At 44.5% G+C, this 17,650-nt stretch overlaps 1 protein-coding gene across 1 annotated transcript in view; it reads left to right on the top strand.

Moving 5' to 3' along the window:
- The window catches only part of RALBP1 (ralA binding protein 1), a 44,156-nt gene extending 26,819 nt beyond the window's left edge, over positions 1 to 17,337 (top strand). Inside the window, exons 7-10 of the mRNA XM_056138162.1 lie at positions 4,059 to 4,166; positions 14,080 to 14,201; positions 14,434 to 14,557; positions 16,817 to 17,337. Coding sequence (XP_055994137.1) covers positions 4,059 to 4,166; positions 14,080 to 14,201; positions 14,434 to 14,557; positions 16,817 to 17,062 — 600 coding nt within the window. The 3' untranslated portion in view covers positions 17,063 to 17,337. The remainder of the gene's footprint in view (positions 1 to 4,058; positions 4,167 to 14,079; positions 14,202 to 14,433; positions 14,558 to 16,816) is intronic.
- Positions 17,338 to 17,650: the final 313 nt, after the last annotated feature.

Here is a 17,650-nt window from a genome sequence, read left to right as displayed (position 1 = left end):
CCAACAGACAGTGGCTTTCCTCAGGTGCCTGTGTTCTAGGAATGCCATAAGGGTGTAGTTTGACTCTGGCAGCCGCCACGTCGTCTTAGGTCACTGCCTCTCTGTAGTGTCATTTCAACCTCCTGTCCAGGCTCCTGTCTCTCATCCCCATCACGACCCCTGCTGCTAGTAGTGCTGATCAGAGCCTGCATTGAGTCATTGCCTTGGAAACAAAGCCAAGTGAGTAAGGACTATGAAAATGGGAAATAAGTGATGGTTACTCTGCCAGCTGTATATTCTCTCTTTTATCAGTTGTAATTGTAAAGAACAAGAACAGATGTGAGGCGCTCTCCTTTGTAATTTTGATTTGTATTTCCCTGGTAATAAGCTGGAGAATGTACGGGGGTTGAGCACTTGCCTTGCTTGTGGCTGACCCCAGTTCAGTGCTCCCCACGTGGTCTCCTGAGCACCATTGGTTGCAACCCCTAGGCACAGAGCTTGGAGGAGCGACACCTCTGGTGTGACCCCCAAACCAAACCAAAACAAAAATGAGCGATGCTGAGCATTTTTTAGTGTATCTAATAGTTTCTTTTGTTGTGCAAAAATTTTTTAGTTTTGTTCGATTCAGTTTACTTTGCTTTTGTTTCATTTGTCTTTGAAGTAAGTTCCCAAAGACGTCACTGTAGCCAAGTTCATGGAGTGTTTTATTTGTTTTCTTCTGTGTATTTTATAGTTTCAGAATTTTGTCTAGGTCCTCGATCTATATTGAATTAATTTTTCTTTATGCTGTGAATGTTGATCTAGTTTTCTGTGTGTGTGTGTGTGTGTGTGTATGTGTGCTTATCACTGTCTACCACAATGAGATAATCACCTCACACCTGTTGTTTTGTATCACAAAGACTAGAAACAGCAAATGATAGCAAGTATGTGGAGAAAAAAGAACCCTTGTACATTGTTGATGGGAATATTAACTGGCCTAGTCTCTGTTACAAACATATGGAGGTTTCTCAGGATATTAACTATAGACTTGATGTATAATTCAGCAACTCCACTCAGGTATCTATCTAAAGAATGCAAAAACATTAGTAAGGATATTGCACTGCCAAAGTAGGAACCTAATGATGGATGAGTGGAGAAGAAGATGTAACATGTATCCACCATGAATACTCAGCTAAAAGAAAAGATGAAAGTAGGGAGATTGGACAACAAGGAAGACATAAAATATTGCTATTTAACATGCATGGGTTGAGCGGTATTATGTTCAGCAAAGTAAGGCAGAAAGATTTACTTAGAACATGAAGATATAAAGAAAGAAAGAAAAGTAACAGAACCAACCTGCAGCTGACAGCAGAACTCAGTACTAGAAGGTGAGGATGAGGCATTGGTTCTCACCCACACGTTTTGAGTGCTGGGTGCTGGTTGCAAGGGTGTTATGGTTTAAACTCAGTGATCTGGGGCCAGGAAGATAGTAGAGTGGGCAGGGCACTTGCCTTGCATGTAGCTAGCTCGCCTGTTGAATTTATTGCTTTCTTTGGGTGGTTTAAATGGTTTAAAATTGTTAGTAGGTAGTCAGAGTGATGGTACAGCGGGTAAAGCACTTGCCTTGCATGCAGCCAACTCAGGTTTGATCCCTTGCATCTTACATGGCCCCTCAAATACCACCAGGAGTAATTCCTGATTGTAGAGCCAGGAGTAACCACTGAGTACCACTGAGTGATGCCCACAAACAACAACAGAAAAATTGTTATTCATGTGAGAATGAGTGGTGAATGCCAGTGCTGATGCAAAGGCAGTTGAAAGCTTTTGGAAACTAGATGCAACAAATTTTGGAGGAAGATTGCTTGCCAGCACAAATTTTCAGTACAGGAATTGGAGTTTCTTCAAATCATGATTCTGAAAATCAGTGCCGGAAAGTGCTTTTATCTGTGTGGAGGCTAAGTGATATTTCAAGTAGCAAGTCTCTTGCTTGGGGGCATTATTGCAAATCAAAAGACTTTGTGATCTGGAGAATTGCAAGGCCTTGTAGACAAGTTTAAGTCATGATACCAACTTACTAATGGAGCAATAACAGGTTATGGGTGATATAGTTCTGCTTTCAGATGCCCTCTTGAATTGCTTTGCGAATCTGGAGAGAAAGGGAAGTCTCTGGAAAATAATGTACCTTTCAAGGATGTGTTGCTGATTGTGTTCCAGACCAGCCTTCCTCTTGGGTGATCTTTATTCCAGCATCCAGGCAGCGTTTCTTCTCCCAGAGACCACCTCTGTGACCCACTGCTCATCATAGAGTTACGGCAGTTTATGAGGCCTGCCCGAGAAGAGGCCTGGCAGGTGCTGCAGCGAGGGACATAGAACAGACACAGATGCATTCCTGCAGGATTGCAGTAGAGGCCTGTCCCTAAGCATGGTGTGAGTGGCTTCTAGGGACGACACACCAAAGGTCACCTGTGCCAAGGATGGGAGGTTTCAGAAGTCAACACAGCAGTGGTAGAGATGACCAGCCATTTTGGGGGTTGGCCCCATACCTGGAACACCCTCCCTATTTTAGAGACTGGCTGGGGGGCTATTCCTGACTGTGTGGACACCCTGAGGTGCATGTAGAGCATGTGCTCAGCCCAAGACTACCCACACTATTGACCTTCGTAGATCTGAGGCACTCAAGTGCTCCTCGAGGTAGACTCTAAGGAATCGACTCAGGGTTACCGTAACAGCTGAAGAAGAGGCAAACACAAAGGAAATCGCAGAAGAACTTCAAAGAAGATTACAGCAAGAGTTTTCATTAATCAGAGAAATCTTCATGGTTCCTTTATTTGCACACAGAGCAAAATCATGGTGAAAAAACGCCAAGTGAACCACAGTGGACACATTTCTAAAGCAGGACACCTCAGGGATACCTTGGCAGGCAGTGCATGTGGCTTGCACTGCCTTGAAGACTGTGTGCAGCTGAGGCCCCTTGCACTTCCCAGCACCGTGCACCTTGCCTCCAGCACCTTTGGGGGAGGTCCTGCTGGCTCCCACATCAGGAGTGACTGAAAAGAACATTTAAGTCATAAAAAGTAATCCCCTAAAGCCTCAGGTGGCAAAGGTATAGTAGTGTAGGAGGTGAGAAGACCCTTCAGGGGCGCGATGTGAGGTGGGAGCCCCAAAGCACTTGCCTCACAGGGTCAGACTTGCTTGCTGTACAGGCTGCTCTGTGCTCGGCGGCATGGGACCGCAGGAATCCAACATCTTGGGTGACTTCTGGTGCACACCAGGAGAGAGAGAGAGAGAGAGAGAGAGAGAGAGAGAGAGAGAGAGAGAGAGAGAGAGAGAGAGAGAGTGTGTGTGTGTGTGTGTGTGTGTACCACAACTAAAGAGTGACCCTAGTGATCATCACAGCTACAGATGTGCTAGTGCATGGCCAGGAGTATATCTCTGGTAAACATCTGGAGTGCACGGGAGCACGGAAGTGGATGAGTGTCACCACTGGAATGGCAGGGAGCCCTGGGGGCGAGCACTGTCACCAGGGGAAGAAGGACAAGACCAGATGACTTCACTCATCCATGATACATGGAGAAACAAGTCAGGGGTCAACAGTATGAAATGATAACAAGCCTCAGGTGCTGGATAAGAGAGCCAAGACGCCCCCAAGGGGCTTAGTGGGGGACTGCAGTTAAGCTAAGGACATTCATGGTGAAGGGTCTGGGTGTTTCGGTGATGGTGAGGTGAGGTTAGCTATTTGGCACACCTTAAAACATCAGCACTGTTGTGAACATGTGGCCTGAAGTATGTTGATTAAATTTTAAATTATGACACGCTCCCCCCAAATAAGGTCACAGTAGATCTTTATATGCAAAGGTTCCCCAAATGGTGAGCATATTAACCAGAAGAGAATATTTATCACAGTGAGATCACAGTATTCTCTAAGTGTCCTGGTTTGGATGATTCACCCACCCTACCTATTCTTGCCACTTTGTTGGTTCCAGGAAATGAGGAGGAAAGTTCGGTGCTTTTGAGGGTGTGTATTTGTTAAATATGTGTTACATGTAGGCTGATCAGTTCTTTTTCTTTTCTTTCTTCTTCTTTTTTTTTTTACTTGACAGGAGTGTGAAACCAAGATTGCCCAAGAGATAGCCAGTCTTTCAAAAGAGGATGTTTCCAAAGAAGAAATGAATGAAAATGAAGAAGTCATAAATATTCTCCTTGCACAAGTTAGCTGCTTTTTCTCTTTTGGGAGCTCAATTCTTTTCTCTTCATCAGTACGCAGGTGCAGCTCTCTGCTCACCCCATGGCTTGCTTCTGGCTGTGCTGGGGACCAGACCTTAGAATCTCCCATGCAGAGTATGCACATTGAACTCTTCCCCTGGCCCAGGATGTTTTTTTAAAAACAAATGTATGTTTAAATTCTGTAGCCTTCTCTCAGCATATTTCCGATGGCCCAGTAGACCATTGTTAACTTGAGTTGTCTGTCTTGACATTAGAGCTATATTGACCTATATCGCTATAGCTTTGGTGTGTGTGTGTGTGTGTGTCTGTCTGTGTGTAAGTGTGTGTTAGGGGGTGTTGGAGGGGGTGCTCAGGATTATTTCTGACTGTATGCTCAGAGGTTGCTTCTGCTTGTGCTTAAAGGACCATGAATTGCTGGGGATTGAACCGGGATAGGCTGCATGAGGGCAGGCACCTTAAGCCCTGTTCTCTCCCTCTGCCTCACCTTTGTAACTTTGACCAATATTTCCCCCTGTTTTGGAAGCCTGAGTAACCATCATTTTACTTTGTGAGTTACATTTAAGGAAAATATTTCATAAATGTGTTTGTGTGTATGTGTGTGTGTTACATTTGTCTTTGACTTACTCACTTAGCCTGATGTGCTTTATGTTCCTTTTCCATAAGTGATAGGATTTCCTTTTGGGGAGAGGTTTGGTTTTTTTGTCACGCCCAGCAGTGCTCAGAGCTTACTCCTGGCTTGGTGTTCAGTCACTCCTGCTAGGACTCGGGCAACTACGTGGGGTACCGGGAATGGAACCCAGGTTTGCCACGTGCTAGACAAGTGTTCCCACTACTGTTTCTTCCATCCAGGATTTTCATTTTTCATGGCTAAATAATATTTGCAGTATAAACGTGTGAACATGCTACATATTTATTTATTCACTATGGGCAATAGGGTTTTTATATTTTGGCTGTTGTGAATGATCTTTAGTGAATTTCTAAATGCAGTGTTTCTTTGGTTATCATTTTCATTTCCTTTAGATATATATCTCAAGGTAGAGTTGTTCGGTCTGTTGCAGTTCTGTTTGGTTTTCATTTTTATCAGACTCTTCAGAGTTTTCCAGTTTTACTCTACCAATTTATCAATTTATATACAACCAAGGGTGTACAATCTTTCTTTTACTAAACATGCTTACCAGCATTCTTCTTTAGTCTTTTTGATACAGCCATTTGAGTAGGAACATATGAACTCTCTTGCTGTGGATTTCATTTGAGTTTCCTTAGTGGTTAGTGATATTATATGTCCTTGGGAGTAGTTCCTGAGCAGTGCTCAGAGGCTTCTCTCCGTGGTACTCAGTTCATAGGGCTGGAGGCTCAGTTCTAGGGCTGTAGGATGTGGTGTCGCTTAGAGACTACCCCTGGTTGTTCAGGGGTCTCCAGGGCCGCACACAGTGATGTAGGGAAGCCATGTGGTACTGGGGAGTGAACCTGAATCTGGGCCATGCAAAACTCATCGCCCCAACTCTGCTGTTTCCCTAACCTCTTATAAATCTGTTTGTCTGTTGGTCCTTTTGTATGTCACCTAAGTAGATTCAAATAACCCCTCCCCCCCATATTTTTATGACACTTAACATTTTGTCTTATTTTTGGTTTGGGGGCCACACCTGGCAGTGCTTGGGGGCTACTCCCAGCTCTGTGCCCAGGGAATCTGGGCCTTTCATTCATAGCATGTGCTCAGCTTGTTGAACTATCTCTCCAGTTCCACTTCCTCATTTTTTTGTTTTTGCACTTTGGACCACATTTGGCAGTGCTGGCTCTGTGCTCAGGGATCACTCCTGGTAGGCTACAGGGACCATATGGTGCCAGGGATCAACTGAATGCAAGGCAAGTACCCTGCTGGCTTATACTAACTCTTTGGACCCCATATGCCCTTTTTTGATTTGTTTTTGCGCCACACTGGAACTGCTTAGGGCTTCTTCCTGAGCAGTGCTGCACTCAGGAATTGCTCCTGGCAGTGCTCAAGGAACCATATGGGATGTCGGGGATTGTACTCAGGTCAGCCATGTTGCAAGGCAAGTGCCCTATCTGCTGTACTATCTCTCCAGTCCCCTCATTTGCTCATTTTTAAGTAATTTGTTTTCTTGCTATCGAGTCCTGTATATATTTTAGATAGTGATCTCATCACGTCTGGTTTGCAAATATGTCCTCCCATTTCATAGGTACTTTCCTCATTGTTACTCTCATTGCTGTGCAGAAACTTTTCAGTTGGTACTTATTTGTCTCTTTCTGCTCTTGTTTCCTTGCTCCGGGGGTCATGACTAAGGAATCATAACAGGCCAACATCAAGAAACTTTCCTTAAGTATTTGATTTCAAGTTCAAGTCTATAATCTGAGTAGCTTTTTTGTATACTGAGTGAGGTAGGGTTTCAGTTTTATTCTTTTTCAGAAAACCATTTTTCTCAACAGCAGTTGTTGAAAATTGTCTTTTCCTTTGTGTATGTGTTTGACATCTTTATGACATCTTTATCAAAGATCTATTAGCCATGAAAGTGGGAATTTATTTCTAACCTCTATTCTGTTCCTTTTGCATATAATGTCTGTTTAATGCCAATATCTTGCTGTTCTCGTTATTAAAAATGCATTTTGAAATCAGGTAGTATGACTCTTCAGTTTGTTCCATGACTGTTTTGAAGTCCCAGGAATTTTATTATTGTGTTTTATTGCTATGAAAAATACTTTGAATTTTAATTGAGATTCTGTTGACTCTGTAGAGCACTTTGGATAAGATGGACATTCTGACAATAATTTGTCTTGCAGTCCATGAATATGGATATTTTCCCATTTATTTGTATCCTTAGTTTCCTTCATCAATGTATTATAGTTTTCACTGTAGAGATCTTTTACTCTTTGGTTAAACTTATCCCTTCATATTTTTATGCTGTTGTAAATGTTCATTTCTTTATCAGATTGTTTGCTATTAGTGTGTGGATTGTTGTGCATTGATTATATAATCTGTAGCTTCACTTTGTTTATTCTAGCAGTTACTTGAAGTGTTCAGGGTCTTCTATATATATATATATATATATATATATATATATATATATGACTATGTCACCTTCAAACAGTTGCATGCCTTTTACTTTTCTTGTCTAATTACTCTGGCTAGGACCTTGAATACTGTAGTGAACAGAAGTGGCCAGGAGTGAGTATCCTTTGCCTTACTCCTAGACTTAGGGAGAAGCTTCCAGCTTTCCGCTTTAGGATTTTGTGGTTTACTTATTCTGTATAGCCTCTATTATATTCAGAAACGTTCCTTCTGTACTTACTCATTTTGTTGAGTTTTTATTGTGAAAGTATATAACATTTTGTCAAGGATATAAATGTTGTCAAGTGTTTGTTTGACTTAGCACTCTGGTAGTGCTCTCGGATTGAACCCCAGGCTCTGGTAGCATTTTTATTGAAGATCTTTGCATTTCTCTTGATCTGAAATTGGATAGCAGGTTATTATAGAATCCTTGTCTGATTTTGATCTTTAATGATGGTCCCATAAAATGTTCTTGGAGTGTTCCCTTCTGTTCAGTTTTCTGGAAGATTTTGAGGACAGTTAACATTAGGTGTTATTACACCTAATTCATCTTTAGGTGTTTAATGGGATCACTCCTGGAGCCAGGCATGCCTGTGCTCTTCTGCATGGGGGATTTTTGATTACTCATTCCATCTCCTTGTTACTTGCAAAATCTTAGCACACTGAAGGTTGTGTGTTCACGGGCTCTCTGGACAACTCTGTCTCACTGCCCATGTTCGGTGCTCTTGAGCCGCTGTGTGTGGCCTGGATCAGGACGGTTGTTGGTCAAGGGCAGACGAAGGAAGAAACGAGGGCCAGGCTGGTCGGTATCAATTGTAGTTTATTACAATCCTCTTCACTCCTGTCTCTCCTCTGCCTCCTTCTCTCCTGGGCCCCAATCTGGAACCTTACTCCTTCTGGCTCTGACTCTGGATCTCTGTAGCCCGAGTTCTCTCACTTCTGACTCTGCTCTCTCCGAGCTTACATTCTTAGTTTATATAGCAATCACAGCAATCACGTAGGGTGGTGACACAAAGGTGGGTTGAACATGGACAAATCAACAAAGAGAGGTAAGACCACTCCTCCAGGAGATTAACTCAAGGATAAAATCTAAAGAGATTACTCCAGATTACTAGGAGATCTGCTCAAGGGTGGGATCCTAACAAGGGTGTGTTCTTTCCTCAGCTAGTAATCTACTTAAATAGTTGTAGTAAATCTACTTCTAATATTTCTAGCAATGTCATTCTGTGTGAGCACAGTAAGAGATATAAATATTTCATTATACATTCCGCAGTCCTCAGGCCAGGTTAGTCTTCGTAGCCCCAACAGGGTCCTAGTCTCGTGTTAACTTACTTTTGGATCATGACAGCATTTGCCCATGACCATCCCCTCAACTTATAGTTGAGTATCGTGGTGCTTTGGCCTGGCCCATTTCGATGCCAGGGTAGCTCACAGCTTGCCCTGGATCCATTCAGTCCCTTGTCGGGACCCTGCTTTTGGGGTGCTAGGAACTAAGGGCAACTGAATCAAGAAAGCAGATGCCCAGCAGTAAATATTACTCAGAGTCAATCAACTCCCAAGTTAGAAAGCATATTAACTGTCTTCCTGTGTCCATACAGAAAGGACATTGCTTACAAGTTCAGTGTCCTTAGAAGGATCTGATCTTACAAGCTAAAAGAATCTGATTAGGGAGAAAAGGTGGTTAACTAGCTGGGGAGGAGAGCATAGAGAAGAGCTTACAGATAAACAGGAATGGGAGTGACTCGGGAGCACTGGGATGGGTGTGACCTAAGCTACCTGAGGAAGAACAAAACAGTGTTATCCTACAGTTACTCTTCTCAGGTTCTTTGTTTTTTCCTAACTCAGTGTTGGTAGGTTGTAGGTTTTCTAATTTGTTAGCATGTAAATGTTCATAGTACTGGAGAGATAATTTAGTCAGGTAAAGCGAACCCAGATTGGATCCCTAGCATTCCTTATGGTCCCCTGAGCACCACCAGGAATGATTCCTGAGCATAACTCTTGAATATCACGAGGTATAGCCCAAAACAACAGCAACAAAACAAAACAAGTAAAACGTTCATAGGGTCCTTGTATTTTTTTTTTAAGGTATTAGTTGTAATGTCACTTTGATTTTACTTAATTTCTCTTTTCAATATAGCTAACAGTTTGTCAGTTCTGTCTTTTTGAGCACCTAACTAGGTTTTATTTACATTTTGCATTGCTTATTTCTTTTCTTTATTGTTTTCCTCCTTCTTTGAGCTTGATTTTTTTTTTTCTTTTGCTTTTTGGGTCACACCCGACGATGCACAGGGGTTACTCCTGGCTCTGCACTCAGGAATTGCTCCTGGCTGTGCTTGGGGGGCCATATGAGATGCTGGGAATCGAACTCCGGTCGGCCATGTGCAAGGCATACGCCCTACCCACAGTGCTATTGCTCCAGCCCCGATTTTGATCTTTTTATTTATTTATTTTTTGCTTTTTGCTTTTGGGGTTATAGCCAGTGTTGCTCAGGGGTTATGACTCGCTCTGCTCAGAAATTACTCCTGGCGGTAGTTGGGGGGAACCATATGGGATGCTGGGAACTGAACCCATATCAGCCGTGTGCAAGGTAAATACCCTCCCTGCTGGACCATTGCTCCAGCCCCTACTTTTTTGTTTCTTGAGATACAAAGATTGTCTATATGGGATCCTTATTTTTTTCTTAATGTCAACTTTTATTGCTCTACATTTCTCTCTTCTGCCTGCTTTTGCTATATCATATATATGCTGTGTTTTTATTTTTATGTCCTAATTTTTCTTTGAAGCACTGGTTATTCAGGAGTATGCTGAATAACCAACTCTAAAACAACTTTTAATAGTTGTTTTAGATTTTTTGTTTTGTTTTGTTTTTTGGGTCACACCTGGTGATGCTCAGGGGTTACTCCTGGCTCTGCACTCAGGAATTACTCCTGGCGGTGCTCGGGGGACCATATGGGATGCTGGGAATCGAACCTGGGTCGGCCGCATGCAAGGCAAACGCCCTACCTGCTGTGCTATTGCCCCAGCCCCTGTTTTAGATTTTTAATTCAAGAAGCTGTACTAGAGAAATGTTTCCTCTTTAACCATATTTATAAGACGGGCTAGTGATCTCAAGGAGACACTGTGCTGCTGTGTAGGAGAAAGAATAGAAACTCAGTTTGGAGAAAGGAAAAACAGCTTTCTTTTGGCTGCATGCTTCTTACTCTGGGGACTTAAACTCATTCATTTATCGCTCTCAGTTATAGGCATTTCCCCTTATTTACAGAAGCTGGAGCTATAGCACAGCCAGTAGGGTGTTTGCCTTGCATGCGGCTGATCCGGGTTCAATTCTTCTGTCCCTCTTGGAGAGCCCGGCAAGCTACTGAGACTATCTTGCCCGCACGGCAGAGCCTGACAAGCTCCCTGTGGCGTATTAGATACGCCAAAAACAGTAACAACAAGTCTCACAATGGAGACATTACTGGTGCCCGCTCAAGCAAATCAGTGAACAACAGAACAGTGCTACAGTGCCACCTATGGAATTTATCTCATATTCATATTATTAGAATTTAGGTGGGTTTTTTTTCCCTCCTTCTGTAATAGTTTTAGTTTTGGTGCCATGCACCCAGCAGTGCTTGGGTTATTCCTGGCGCTGAGCTCAGGAATCACTCCTGGCAGTACTCAGAGGACTGTATGGGATGCCGGGCATCAAACTTGGGTTGGCAGTGTGCAAGGCAAATGTCCTACCCACTGTACTGACATTATAAAGTTTGGCATCCTTGAAGTATGAATAATGATGCTTTTTTTTTTTCTCGTTTTGATTCACACCCAGTGGTGTTCAGGGTTCACTTCTGGCTCTGTGCTCGGGAATTACTCCTGGCGTCCTCAAGCATTATATGGGATGAACCCGGGTTGGTGTGTGTAAGGCAAGGAAGGGCCTGCTGTATTATTGCTTTGACCCTATGCTATGATGCAGTTTTTAACTGGTAGTTGTTACTGATAACATCTTTTTGATATTTTTATTTTGCTCTTTATAGGCCAGTTGTTGGAGATGAATTGTTTTGTTATTTATTTACTCAACAAATAGCTCTTGAGAACGTGACCATATAGCAGGCATAGAACTGAAAAAGAACTCATTTTTTTCCTAGTGAATTTCTCGATCACCCGTACTCTGTTTTGGAAGTCCTTAGTGTAATTAACCAGCTTAGACAGGAAGGTCTAGACTGACAACAGAAATTCGTGTCAGTGGGATACTGAAAATCTATAAATTCCAGAGCCTTTCTGCTCTGTCGCATTGTTTTATCTAGCCAGGGGCACATTACTCTTTTCCTCTAGAGAAATGAAATCCCAAATATGTCTTTATTTTAAGAGATAATAATAATAATAATAATAAAATGTTTCTTGAAAAACATTAACAGGTACCCAGAAATATAGGAGAAAAAGGCCATTTTAAAATTATTTTTAGTGAAACAAGTAGTTTTTATTGAGTGTAGCTTACTTAGAAAGAAGTGAAAGGAGAGAAAGAGGAATATGTGCTTGCGAGACCACAGGCATCTCCAGAGTGGAAAAAAGGCAAAAACCTTGTTTTCTTGAAACACCCATGATATATAACATGGTACATCTCTGAGAGAGTCTTCATGCAAATAGTAGGGTTTAAAAATAGCACAGCGGGTAGGGCGTTCGCCTTACAAGCGGCCAACATGGCCGACCCGAGTTCTATTCCTCCGCCCCTCTCGGAGAGCCCGGCAAGCTACCGAGAGTATTCGATATGCCAGACACAGTAACAACAAAGTCTCCAATGGAGACGTTACTGGGCCCGCTCGAGCTCGAGCAAAAAAAAATTAAAAATTTTATTTTTATAAAGTTGTTCACAATATTTGATTACATTCGATATTTCAACACCAGTCCCACCACCATTACACCTTCCAACCACCCTTCTTTCAATTTTTCCCACCACCACCTAAGCCTGCCCCAAAGGCAGATGCTAATTTACTTTGTATTGCTTGTTATGAATAATTGATTAAAAAGGATCCAAAAAGTTTCCTTAGAGGATAGTGTGTGAAAATTATTGCATCTCACCTGGAGCCATTAAGCCCTTGTATGAGAGATTACTAACGTATAATATATATATATATATATATATTTATTTATTTATTTATTTATTTTTGGTATGAGATGTTGCACAGCTGCTTTTGTGCCCACGTGCTTCTGGAATTATAAAATTTTAAATAGGGTACTAGAGCTGGAGTTAAATTTTTAGCTGCATGGTGATTTGGTGGTCTGGAGGCATTTCTGTGGCATGTTGCTCTCTTCTGAGATTTATTTGTGAGTCTCTGGATCATGGTCGTTAATGAGCTTGTATGGCGCTAGAGGCAGTTTGTGGGTGTGACTGCCAGGGATCCAGCCGCACAGGGAGGATCTGGGAGGGGGGGGCTGTTTCCAACTCCGTGTGAGCCTGGAGATTTCAGTCACAAGTCCGGCATACCTGGGTTTTCCAGCAGATTCATTCTCATGCTTGGAGGGCTTGGGACAAACCCGTGGAGATTGGGTTCTGGAGTTTGCAGCTGTTGGGACTCTGTTGGGGCAGGTGGAGGGACACACTGCTCCCCTCCAAGGTGCCCGGATGAAATCAGCCTGGTGCGGGGTGGGGAGGCATCTCTGCAGTGTGTTGCTTTCTTCTGAGATTTAGTTGTGAGTATGTATAGTAGCTTTTGACTAGTTCACTTTAGCAATTGCCCATAGTGACTCTCAGCTCTGATGATAGATACCTGAGCTCTTGGTGCCTATGAGTCTGGGGAGAAATGGCGCAAGCTCTCTATTACTCCTTTCCATTGGCCTTGAGTCTGTTACTGCAGAAGTGTCTTGTGTTTTGGATCTTTTCTGTCGCTAGTGGGGCTAGCTAGATCTGGGAAAAACAGGGATTCTTCCCATTTAGTGATCCAGTCAGTTCTACAAATGAGTCTTCAGTTAAAGCAGATTATGCGCTATTTAAATATCAGCTGGGGGTGGGGGGTGGTTGGGATATTTAGCTAAGTGGAAAGGTGCTGCTGGAGGCCCTGCACATGGTGAACAGACCACATCAGCCCCCTGCCCCCTGCCCCCTCCCCTAGTCTACCCCCAAGGAAGACACCCCACACCAGATTCCCTGTAACTCCCTCCCCAGCTCCAGGTGCTAAGTTTTCTTCTGTCACCATCTTTCCTTCACTCGGATCTGAAGGTGGTGCTGATTGAGCCATGCTCTTCTGGGTCTGGCTTTTCCTTGTGAGTCTGTCACCAGCCAGCCTGGCCCATAATAGAATTTACTGCAAGATAGTAAAGTGTTCAGGAAGGATTGGGAAGCAAAAACACATCATCACTTAGCTTTGGCTTTGTGCTAACCTCAGAAGGCATCTTTGTGAAAGGAAGACATGAAATTCCGAAGTGGGATTTTATGTCTTGTGAAAAGTGTGGTCATTCTCAAATAACTTGGCTTACCTTTTGTCAAAGAAGCCTTTTCCTGATAGTAAGGAAAGAAGATGTGCTTTGGTTGTTCACAGAGCAAGCTATGGATAATTTCCTGGCAGAGGAATGTTTTTGGATTTGTTTTTGGGCCACAGCTGGGTGTGCCCGTGCTTGCTCCTGGCTCTGTGCTCAGTGGTCACTCCTGGTGGGATTCAGGGAATCCCGTGCAGTGCTTGGGATCGAACCTGGGTCTGCTGCAAGCAAGACAAGCCTCTCTCTGCCACTGAACTGTCTCTGGCCCGAGATTGATTTTGTTGTGCCATACATATGGGACTAAAGAGTTCCTAGGGACACCCTAGAATGACAGTGTCGGGGCACAGACTCATGAAAGTGTTCACCAGTGATCCTTGTTTTAGGAGAATGAAATCCTGACTGAGCAGGAGGAGCTTTTGGCCATGGAGCAGTTTCTACGCCGACAGATCGCTGCAGAGAAAGAAGAGATCGAACGCCTCAGAGCCGAGATTGCGGAGATTCAGAGGTACAGAAAGGCTGAGAGTTCGGGGCTTCTAAAACTGCTAAGAGCAGTTTTGAAATCTAAGAGCACCCGTGTCTTACTTTCCAACTTGGATTTTAAAGAATTAGGTGTCTGAAATGAGTCCTGGCATTTCAGAGGGAGACCCGTGGGGTGGCTGGTGGGCTCCGCATTTGAGGGCGGGCCATAGCACCCGTGCAGTGCTTGCTCATGACGCTGCTTCCTCTCGTCCCGGCAGCCGTCAGCAGCATGGCCGGAGTGAGACTGAGGAGTACTCGTCTGAGAGTGAGAGCGAGAGTGAGGATGAAGAGGAGCTTCAGATTATCTTGGAAGATCTGCAGAGGCAGAATGAAGAGCTCGAAGTGAGTTTGGGGTGTGTGTGTGTGTGTGTGGGGATAGCAAAATCCTACCAGCTTGTTAAAAGACCACTCAGCCCCCCGCCAACATTTCCTCCCTTTTAATAACCAGCATAGGGGGTGGTCAGCCTCCTCAAGATCACTTGTGCTGTCATTGCCACGTGGTGTGTGTGTGTGTGTATGTGTGTGTGTGTGTGTGTGTGTGTCTGTCTGTCTGTCTCTGTCTGTCTGTCTGTCTGTCTGTCTGTCTGTCTGTCTGTCTTTAAAGGCACAACCTCTGTACCCAGAGAGGATGGTGACCTCGAGTCGAGCCTGTCCTTTGTATGGGTGAAGTCCTGAGTTCAGTAACCCTGGATTTTCAAAAAAGAGGGAGGAAGGAAGGGGAGAGAAAGAGGAGAGAAAGGAAGGAAGAATGAGGAATGTAGGTGAAATGAGGAACTGAGTTTGCCTTGGCTGACTGTGTTGGTTGACTGTGAAGAGCAGGGGAGCAGCTAAGGGTGGAGCCAGCAGCACATTAATTTTATTAATATTTTAAATGAATCACCGTGAGATACACAGTCACAAAGCTGTTTATGACCAGGTTTCAGTCATACAGTGTTCCAACACCCATCCCTCCACCAGTGTACATTTCCTATCACGAATGTCCCCAGTTTACTTCCTGCCCCACCCTGCCCATCTCATCTCACCTCCTGCCACTATGACCAACTCTTTTTCTTTCTCTCCTCTCTCTCCCTCTCCCCCCCCACCCGTTCCTCCCTCCCTCCTTCCCCCCCCACCCTTTTGAGCATTTTGGTTTGCAATACAGATACTGAGAGGTTATCATGTTATCATGTTAGTTCCTTTACCTACTTTCGGTACACAGGTCTTAGCCAGAGTGATCTTTTCCAATTCTCTCTATCATAGTGGTCTCTTCTCTATCCCAACTACCCTCTCCGAGCTCAGCCCTTGAGGCAAACTCGTGACTAGTCCTCCTGGCTCTTGTTTCTGCTACTTGACTATTAATTTCATATCATGTTTATTTACATCCCAAAGATGAGTTGCAATCATTCAGTGTCCCTCTCCTTTCTCATTACACTCAGAATGATACTCTCCATGTCCATCCATTTATGACTGAATTTCAGAACTTCGTTTTCCTGACAGCTGCATAGTATTTCATTGTGTATCTGTACCTTAGTTTCTTTAATCAGTTGTTTGTTCTCGGGCACATAGATTGTTTCCAGATTCTGGCTATGGTGAACAACAGTGCTGCAGTGAACATAGAAATGCAGATGTCATTTCTGCTGGGTGCTTTTGGACCCCCCAGGGTATATTCCCGGAAACGCTATTGCGGGGTCATATAGAAGCACAGTTTCTAGCTGTCTGAGGACTGTCCAGTGGCAGATTAAAACCATCCCGATCAGGTTCCCTTTGTACCAGGAAGTAGAACGTTACTCCCAGAGGTTTTGCTGGTGACTGAGGGATGAGCCATTCTCTCGTTGGGAAGGAATTTGAAATCGTCAGCAGCTTTGTTTCCCTCCTTCAAGTAAGTCCAGCTGTTGGGAGAAACCAGAGCTGCTTACCATACCGAACCACACATAACCAGCACCTACAACAGTGCTTCCAAACCCCAGGTGTATTCGAAGAGGTAGCCCCTCGACTCCAGGCCAAGGCGCCCGCCAGAATCGGGTGCAGTGGGGGCAGGCAGAGCTGTGCTGAGCCCAGGCACTGGGAGAGGCCCCCTGCACCGTTTTCTGCTTTCTTGAGATTTTACAGGCCATATTAAAACTGGATGTCAAAATTCTGTCTCCAGAATGACAGTCCTGGTTTTCAAGGGCTGTTCTGTGACCAGTTCAAAACCAAATTCTATTTTAGACACTAGGATGCTTAATATTAAAGTGATTTTTTTCTAGGGGCCAGAGTGATCTTATAGCAGGTGGGACATTTGTCTTGCATGCATCCAACCCAAGTTCGATTCCCAGGACCACATTTGGTCCTCTAAGCCCTGCCAGGAATGATCCCTGAGCACTGCTGGGTGTGCCCCCAACCCACGTGTTTTCTACTGGTGCATTTACGCGGTTTCTCATGTATTCACTCTCTAATCAGCAATATATTCTGGAATTTAATCCATGTTGGGTTTGTGTGTGCGTGTGCCTTCTGTCTCATAACTAAGTTGACTAAAGCGAAAATGGTCTGTGTGTGGGATCCCCTCGCTCTGTGCTTCTGAGCATCACCCTTTGCACCCGTGTGTTGCTGAAGTCGTGACCGCTCTCTCTGCTGCTCCTCCAGATAAAGAACAATCATTTGAATCAGGCGATCCATGAGGAGCGGGAGGCGATCATCGAGCTGAGGGTGCAGCTCCGTCTGCTGCAGCTGCAGCGAGCCAAGACCGAGCCGCCCGCAGATGACGAAGAGCCCGAGAGACGCGGGGGCGCGGCCCAGCCCCCCAGGGACCCGGTCCCTGACATGAAAGTGGCTAAAGAGCAGCAGGCCAAGCCGTCGCCCAGCAGAGACCGGAAGGAGACCCCCATCTGAGGGCGAGCGGCCCGTGCGTCTTACTGTGAGGCGAGCCGCGGCTCCCTGTACATTCTGTACAGACCCTCCTCAGACCCTCCCCCCCTCCGCACGTCACGCAGGCTCAGGTCACCGAGGGGCTACGCGCAGTGGGCGCTGTGGGCGTGGAGGGGACAGGCGGAGTTCCAGATAGGGTCAGCTTCTTCGAAGATTAATTTTTTTTGTTAACTTAAAATAACTTTTAACCCTTGAGTGGCTTCTTTTTGAACCAAAAAAAAAAAATCAAAAAACAAAAATTGTCTTTCTTTGCTTTTGTATTATGGCAGAATCAGGATCTCTCTCTCTCTCTGTCTCTCTCTCCCCCCCCCCCTTTCTCCCTCTTTTTCCCCTTTTCTCCTCTCTTCTGTCTCACGTCTCCCTCTCGTCTTCCTTTCTTCCCCACCTCCATCTCTCCTCTCTCCCTATCTCCTCTCTCCTCTTTCTCTCCTCTCCTTCTCTGACTTCTTCCTCTCCTCTTCCTTTTTCCTCCCTTTCTCCCTTTTTCTCTCCCTCCCTTTCTCTCTTCCTCCTCTCCTTTCTTTCCCTTTCTCCTCTCTCTCTCTCTCTCTC

The sequence above is a fragment of the Sorex fumeus genome, unplaced genomic scaffold (assembly GCF_029834395.1).
Source record: "Sorex fumeus unplaced genomic scaffold, SorFum_2.1 ptg000128l, whole genome shotgun sequence".
In the NCBI taxonomy this organism is placed as follows: Eukaryota; Metazoa; Chordata; class Mammalia; order Eulipotyphla; family Soricidae; genus Sorex; species Sorex fumeus.
The sequence above is the reverse complement of the archived record's forward strand: the minus strand, read 5'-3'. Positions and strand labels throughout refer to the sequence as shown.